Raw genomic sequence first — 7,374 nt, forward strand, 5'->3', positions numbered from 1 at the left:
TAACAACTATGGATAAACCAAAGTTAACACAGAGGTATCCATGTTGCAGAACAAAAGCTGAAATAAAAGCTGAAACTAAAACAACATACCAAAGCAGATATGTCATTTCGAACTCCAAAAAGTGATACAGAGACCATATATGAGTTGTTATTCAAACCTGAAACTGAGGCTGCCAACATGAAATCATGGCAACCTTAAACCAAAAAATGTGACAAAATGAGCAGAGTTCTTAACGTTTCTTAGGAGGTTTGAGAATACCTCCCATTCTTTGCTCAGTTTCTTGTTGTTTGTGTTGTCTTGATTCCTTATCTCGCTGAAGAATGATCAAGTTCTTCCTCTTAGATGACTCCCCAAGATGCATGTTATTGTGAGATTCCCCATCTTGAGCACCTCTTGATGATTTTCCCACCTCAAAAACTTGCCTTACTCCATAAGTAATCGCAGCTCCAGAGGCTTGACTGATGTTAGAGTCAGGGAAAACCTGATGACGTCTAACACCAGCTTGAGTAGTCGGAACTGTGAAAGCTTGGAAAGCTGAAGGTCTTGAAGTTGGAAAGTATGGAGTAACTGCTGCCAATTCTTGTGGATTCAATGGAGGTGTAGGCACTCGTGGAGGTGGATGTAAAGGAACCGGAAGAGAGCTATCAGTCATTTGAGATTGAGAGTTAAAGCTTAATCTCAAAACACTATCCCTGAAAGCAGCTCTTTCCCTGTCAATGCTCTGAAACCGTTGGCGGTAAGGACAGTAGTTTCGGTTATGGGCCTGAGTCTCTCATATTGATGTATAAATATGTAAATTAGTAAATTTGTTTGATGTATAAATAATCTTCTAATAATGCACACATATTAAAAATCATTTAAAAAATAATTTTCACACACAGATTAAGAAATCATTTAATTTTTTTTTATTTGTAAAGTAAAACATCATTTATTATCTATTCAAATATGATTCAACCAATAAAAAATAATCTGCCGAATATAAATCGCCAAAACTAATAAAAAAACTAATTAATCCCTAATTTATATTAAAAATTAAAAATATCATCTAATTTTGAACAAATTTCCTCTTAAAACATGAAATGGAAGGTTAACGTCATTTATACTAAAGGTTTATGACTAACGTTAGTATAGAGAGCCAGGTTTGTCAAATGACGTCTTATAAGCTGACTTAATATCAGAATTTATGAAAGTAACGTCGGTTTAAAAGCAACACAAAATTTTTATAGACCATTTCTACTAAATTTTTATATAATTTGTTTTTATCAAATCTAAATAAAATTTGCTGTCAACAAAAGAAATCTTTTACCTAAATTAGAAAGACAATCGACCGAAATGATGATATTTATATTGTTTGAATATACTAATTTTACATAAAGCATAACTTTGTCCTTGATATGTGGAACTGTTGTATTCAAAGCCACTTCACGAAGTCTTTATAAGCTGACTTGCTCGAAGTCCCAGTTTCCCTGAAAGAAAAAAGAAAAAAAAGGAGCAAAAACGCTTTAAGAGAAACATTATACTCAAGATTTTCAAGTGAAAGCACAACTATTTAAAATTACAATTACGAAAGGGAGAAGATCCAAGTAGGAAAAAGCAGATTACAGATTCATAAGTGAGCTAGTGAAATGATTCCCACTATAGCTCAATGACCAATCCTACTGGTGTCATATCCAAAACACATAAGCAATATTCAGAACTGTTATCTTTACATGTATGGTAAACTTGACTACAACAAACAATAACATACATGATCTAAGTGAAATTTGGTCCAGTTCATAACATCTCACTAGCAAATTTCGTATCAACTATTGTAGCTACAACACAATGGGTTGCTTTTAATAATATTTTTTTTCCCGAAGGAAGAAGACTCGGAAGCTAGACAAAGAGAATATGGATTTTAACAAGTTTTACCTGATCTATCACAAGTGCAGAAAGATCCATCATGACTTGAGCAAGATCGTTTACTGATTCAAGAACGTAGACAAAGTGTAAGCACTTGCCTAATGCAACTCTCTGACTCTACCCGTAATTCCTCTGCTCATTTTTTTTATCTTGGTCATCTGGTGCTCGTCAAACTGAAAAGAAGATTTCAGGTATAGATTGCATCAATAAAGTACATATGAGGAATGATGGCTATAAACTGAAAGAATAAAACACATATAGAAGTTGGACAATATCGCCAAAGTCATCTTCTTCAGGTCTACATCTGTTTCTCAGATCCTCAGAATCTCAGATTTATCTCTATATTCATCCCATCAGGATAGTACATTAGAGTCGTAATAAAGTTTTTGATGCTCAAAGGGTTCCTAAGGATGTTGAGAAAATGTAGATGCAAGATAAAGTTATTACTAAGTTAACAACTACTCAAATTCAAATTCCTTTGACTTTTCAGATCATTTCTGTATATTTTGAGTATTTGACAAACGCAGGAAAAAGGCAAATCAGAAGCATATAACATAAAGTGCATCAAATCAATAAGATTCTCTTAAGAGATTGGAGAATAGTACAAAGAATGCATACCTTGAGGGATTTAATACCATGCAAGCTGCACAATGGAAAGCACCAAAAATGTAAAGCCAGTCATAGGTGTCCTAGTTTCTTCTACAATGTATCCCTAAACAACTCAATAGGCAATTGACTAACGATTTGGAGTCAATAGAACATGGAATAATGCAACAACATTTCAAATCAATCTCTTTTACCTGAATCTCCTTAAAATTCGCAAAGAGATTGAAATCTCTTACCTAGAAAACTTTCATGAATCCATCATCCTAAAACCAAATCAAGAATCCTTGTTAGACTATTCAATCGAAAAACACACAAATATGTTATATTCTACCATTCAATCTTATCGATTTCGACCAATGGAAAAGAGAAACTCTCGACAGAATTAGCAAACCACATGATCGGATTGAGATGTTTTTTTACCTCATTCCAGAAGATCGATTTCATAGAAATCAGATGCGAAATTCACAAAAAGCTTCGGATAAAGTATTCATCTATCATCTTATATGCAATCTCCATAAAGTATCCAGCGTGACTTGAGATCTATCTCAAATTAATTGCTGCACAGAACGCACCCGTAAGTGCCAAGACCCATCAATTGTTATCTTCCAACGAGTCTCTTGGTGAGTCTAGGTTTCTGTAAATCTCTGGAAGAAGATTATAAACGGCAATCTTTATCATCAAGCCGCATTGTTAAGCACTGGAAGATATAAACCATCTTCCTGAACATTGTTTTGCTTGAATGTGTTCACTGGAACTCCTATTTCTGCAAGGCCAAAGATGAACAACGGCTGGATTTCTCTAATCTCTAAAACACTTATCTCCCCTTTCTAAGCAGTGTGATCACAAAGTCTCATGATTGCTATCTGTCTCGACATATTATCAATTTTACCTAACGCAACCTCTCTCATGATTTCCACTGGAGATAAAGCCTAAAAATGTCCACCAATTCTCAGTCATCATCTACTCCAAGATATTGACTTTCATTGCGAGAAGGACTGAATTCGAAGGCTGTATTGTGCACATACTTGTCCAGTTTTGTAACCATTCGATATATCTCCCATTGATATATCTCGAACTGAGATTGGGTTTGTAGACGGTGTTGAAAATCTGTTGATGGCTTGGTTGATTCATCTTTTGCCACCGTCGTTTTGAGTTTTCCATGTTTAAGAATTACTTTCCGTTGGATCTATGTAGTCTTGGTCAGTGGAATGGATACTGTTTCCCTTTTGGTTGTGTGGTGCCACATCTCATCATCGCACGAAATTCCTCAAAGTTTATTTTTCCATCCTGTAACATAGTTCCTTTCAAGGTTTCATTACAAGCACCGGTTTACTGTTTGAGATGTTGGATTATGTTAGAGAGTGCGACTTACATTGTCGGTGTCAACTTCGGATATAACTTCTTTGATGCTAGCTTCATCTCCCATTCCATATTCCTTCATGGCACTTTCCAACTCATCCCTAGTTATGTGCCTATTGGATTACCAAATAGCATTAACATTGGTGCCTCATAATAGTTACACACATTTGAATCTTAATCCTCTTGACAAAAAAAAAGAAATGATTGATTCGTACACTGAAAATGTAAGAAACTTACCCATTTTTGTCTTTATCTAAGTGTTGGAATGCTTTGTGTACGTGCTCATCGTGATGTAATTTGTATCTATGCATTGTCGCAGAGATAAACTCATAGTAGTCAATTGTTCCATTACCATCCACATCAGACTGAAAAGTTATCATCATGTGTTTCAAACTGTCTTTTTCAAGATCTTAATTGCGGAAAAGAGAAAGCAAGATGCTGAAGATAACTTACCGCTTCAACGAGTTGCTGAACTTCAGTTTCAGAGAGTCTAGATCTAAGTCTACTTAGCCCAGTTTGGAGTTGTTCATAAGTGATTGTCCCGCTTCTATTGGTATCCATATTCGCAAACAAGGTTTTAAGACCTTTGATCTCTTCTTCGGATAGACTCACCGCGCTAACCTGCAAACAGAACACACAAATTAGATCCCCAAGTTCCGGCACTAGTAGATATGAGATGTTTCAACTGATTAGAGAACACAAAGAGATGGAAAGACTATAAGCGAGATGCATAATTAGTAATAAAGAAAGATTTAATTTCATAATATTTTGAGCTACGTGATTACCTTTAGGGCTAGCTTCTTAAGCTTGTTCATTGCTCGGAATTGCTTCATACGTGATAACACAGTGCTATCAATAGGCTTTTCCGGTGCTTCTCCCCCTTTGATCCAAGGATGTTCTATAAACCATAAGGATTGCTACATATTAGTAAAGCATTACTCGGTAAACGACCATAAACTCAAGACTGGTATTCACATTCTCTTACCAAGAACTTGTGCAGCAGTGATTCGTCTCTTAGGGTCTTCGGTTAGCATCTTCTCAACAAGATCTTTCGCGCTGTCAGATATAGAAGGCCATGGCTCACGTACAAAATCAATTTTGCATTTTAGAATTTCAACGAATACTCCTTCTTCATTGTCTACAAAATAACATATGATTACAGATCAAACCTTAAGAAGAAGAAGAAAAAATCAAGAAGTTTTGTTAGCTTAAAGGTCTTTTACCGGCCCAAAAAGGAGGTACACCGCAGAGTAGGATGTATAAAATAACACCTGCACTCCAAATGTCGATTTCTTTTCCGTAACTCTGCCTTAATACTTCAGGAGCAACGTAGTAAGGACTCCCAACCACATCCTTGTAAATTTTTCCTGTAATTTTGGTTTCACAAACAGATAAACATAAAAATCAAAATAAACTAAAACGAAAACATAAACATAGTTAAATCTGTACAATAATAAGACAACATAAACCTGATTCTATTACTAAAGAGTAGAGTCCCATCTCTATGCATTGGAACATAAGTCACCAATCTAGCTCATGATTAAAGCACAAAGTGCATATTTTCGATTCGTGAAAGAATATGATCAATCTTCAATGAACAGAGAAACCCCAAAATCAATTGCTTTGAGCATAACAGTCTCATCGTTACTCGAAAACAAGTACTTGATACTAAAAGAGATTTGTGCTAGACAATCCTATAGGACCCAAAACCTATCAAACGCAATCATCAATACACTAAGAATATGATCAATCTCGAGCTCACTTTATTCAATGAACACAGAACATTTCTGATAAGCACATAACCAGAGTAAACCGGTGTCATAGAAAAGAGATGTGGTCTTGTTATGGCTCCTAAATTAATGGGATTGTATTCTCCACTCCCCACGATGTTAGTAGTAGATTTAGTGGTTATTTTCTTTCTTATTTTTGTGTATTTAAAGACTTCAATGTCAAGTTAAGGAATCAGACTTGAAAATTGACAAAACAGAGTTTATCTCTTTGGTACTTTGTGTGTTCTTGTGTTAAGACAAAACACATCTCTTTGGCTTTGAGGAGGGACCACCTATCAATTTCAAATCGGACTCCTTTATGCATAACATTCTATTCTTATTCTAGAGTATATGACATCACGATTCAGTGAACTCCTAAGATGAATGTAGATACTAAAGAGACTTGTGCAAGACAATCTATAGATTCGTACCATTAGCATACCAAATCAACCTAAGATGATTCTATAAAAGATCAATCTCTATAGCTAACCTTCTTCGATGAACGCGGACAACCCGAAATCGGTTACTTTAAGCATTGCATTCTCCTCCTTACTCGAGAACAAGAAATTCTCAGGCTTGAGATCTCGATGAATCACACCATTCAAATGACAAATCTGAACAACATCCACAATTGACTTAATGGTACCAGCAGCAGCTCTCTCAGAGTAATGACCTTGAGCTATAATCCTATCAAACAACTCTCCACCGGCACATAATTCCATTACCAAATGTACAGAATGTCTGTCTTCATAAGAACCTTTGATCTCAACAACGTTTGGTTGTCCAGACAAATGCTGCATGATCTGAATCTCTGTCTTCACATCTTCTCTACCCAGCTCACTAATTAGCTTCCTCTTGAGAATCGATTTGCAAGCATAAATGTTCCCAGTCCCAATCTCTTTGCACATATACGTAATCCCTAAACCACCTCGACCTAATTCTCTCCCCAAGCTGTAAAATTTCCTGATGTCTTCGAATGGTTTACCTAAAATCGTCTCTGGATCTCGAACTGAGATGGGTATCGATGGTGATGGGATTTGAGGTTTACGATGATCGGGGACTTGATCAACGATATGGGTTTGAACTGGAATTATCGGAATTGATCTTTCTCCGCCGCCGTCGTTTTGAGTTTTCCGGTGTTTACTGCTGAAACAACCCATTAGTAAAGGAGGAGACTTTTCGTAGACTTTCTTCTTGGATTGAAGAAGAAGATAAACTTGGAGGAATTTGATTGAGAACACATTTGTGGTTTGTATTATTGTATATGTTTGACTCGAACTGTAAGAAATTTTTGAAAGATTTGAATTTTGAGCTGGATTTTGGACTTTTTTTTCATATACCGGAAAAAATATATCGAGATCTCAGATTGGGCTGCTCTGGAGGCCTTAATTGGGCCTTAGAATTATTGATGTCATAAGAGAAAGATAACTCTTTTATATTTCTTACAAAGAGATCAGTTTATAATCTTTATTCTTTAGATTGGTTGGTTAAAAATTATGTTGAAGACAAAAAGAAAATAAGAAAATAAGTTAGGCAAAATGTCAATGGTCCAATATTAGTTTCAGAAAAATAATTAAACTTAAAACAAGTTAGGCAAAATGCCAATGATCCAATATAAAATTACTAAAATAGACTAATTAATATTTGGTAATAATAAAAAAGAATATAAAATTAAAACAGAAAAACTCATGAATTAATATCTGATAACTAACAGTTTTAAAGATAACAGTTTTATTTT

At 35.2% G+C, this 7,374-nt stretch overlaps 2 protein-coding genes across 8 annotated transcripts; both read right to left on the reverse strand.

The window, feature by feature from the left end:
* Positions 1–229: 229 nt before the first annotated feature.
* On the reverse strand, positions 230–652 carry AT4G04730 (Ta11-like non-LTR retrotransposon; the record flags this gene model as incomplete). The annotated part of the gene is made up of 1 exon (NM_116711.1): positions 230–652. One exon carries the CDS (start codon positions 650–652, stop codon positions 230–232), a length of 423 nt encoding a protein of 140 aa, NP_192382.1.
* A 547-nt stretch (positions 653–1,199) lies between these two features.
* On the reverse strand, positions 1,200–7,040 carry CPK23 (calcium-dependent protein kinase 23). 7 transcript variants are annotated; one of them, NM_001340501.1, is made up of 11 exons: positions 6,127–7,040; positions 5,091–5,234; positions 4,853–5,005; positions 4,653–4,765; positions 4,321–4,488; positions 4,105–4,232; positions 3,881–3,980; positions 2,929–3,795; positions 2,521–2,771; positions 1,912–2,075; positions 1,200–1,466 (listed from the first exon to the last, which is right to left on the reverse strand). In NM_001340501.1, the coding sequence occupies exons 1-8, from the start codon at positions 6,794–6,796 to the stop codon at positions 3,709–3,711; spliced, it is 1,563 nt and encodes a 520-aa protein (NP_001319868.1). In that variant the 5' UTR covers positions 6,797–7,040; the 3' UTR covers positions 1,200–1,466; positions 1,912–2,075; positions 2,521–2,771; positions 2,929–3,708. The 7 variants fall into 7 exon arrangements, with proteins under 7 accessions (NP_001319868.1, NP_001328084.1, NP_001328085.1 ...); NM_001203743.2 differs by having other exon boundaries at positions 1,447–2,075; positions 2,929–3,271; positions 3,398–3,437; NM_001340502.1 differs by having other exon boundaries at positions 1,912–2,771.
* Positions 7,041–7,374: the final 334 nt, after the last annotated feature.

This window comes from Arabidopsis thaliana, chromosome 4 (assembly GCF_000001735.4).
Source record: "Arabidopsis thaliana chromosome 4, partial sequence".
In the NCBI taxonomy this organism is placed as follows: Eukaryota; Viridiplantae; Streptophyta; class Magnoliopsida; order Brassicales; family Brassicaceae; genus Arabidopsis; species Arabidopsis thaliana.

Excerpts from the sequence above, each read along its gene's own strand:
- CPK23 (NM_001203743.2), bottom strand. The coding sequence starts at position 6,796 with ATGGGTTGTTTCAGCAGTAAACACCGGAAAACTCAAAACGACGGCGGC. Across the intron at positions 4,766-4,852 it reads CACTGCTGCACAAGTTCTTG|AACATCCTTGGATCAAAGGG; the intron begins GTAAGAGAATGT and ends TATGGTTTATAG. Across the intron at positions 3,981-4,104 it reads TTAGATAAAGACAAAAATGG|GCACATAACTAGGGATGAGT; the intron begins GTAAGTTTCTTA and ends GTAATCCAATAG.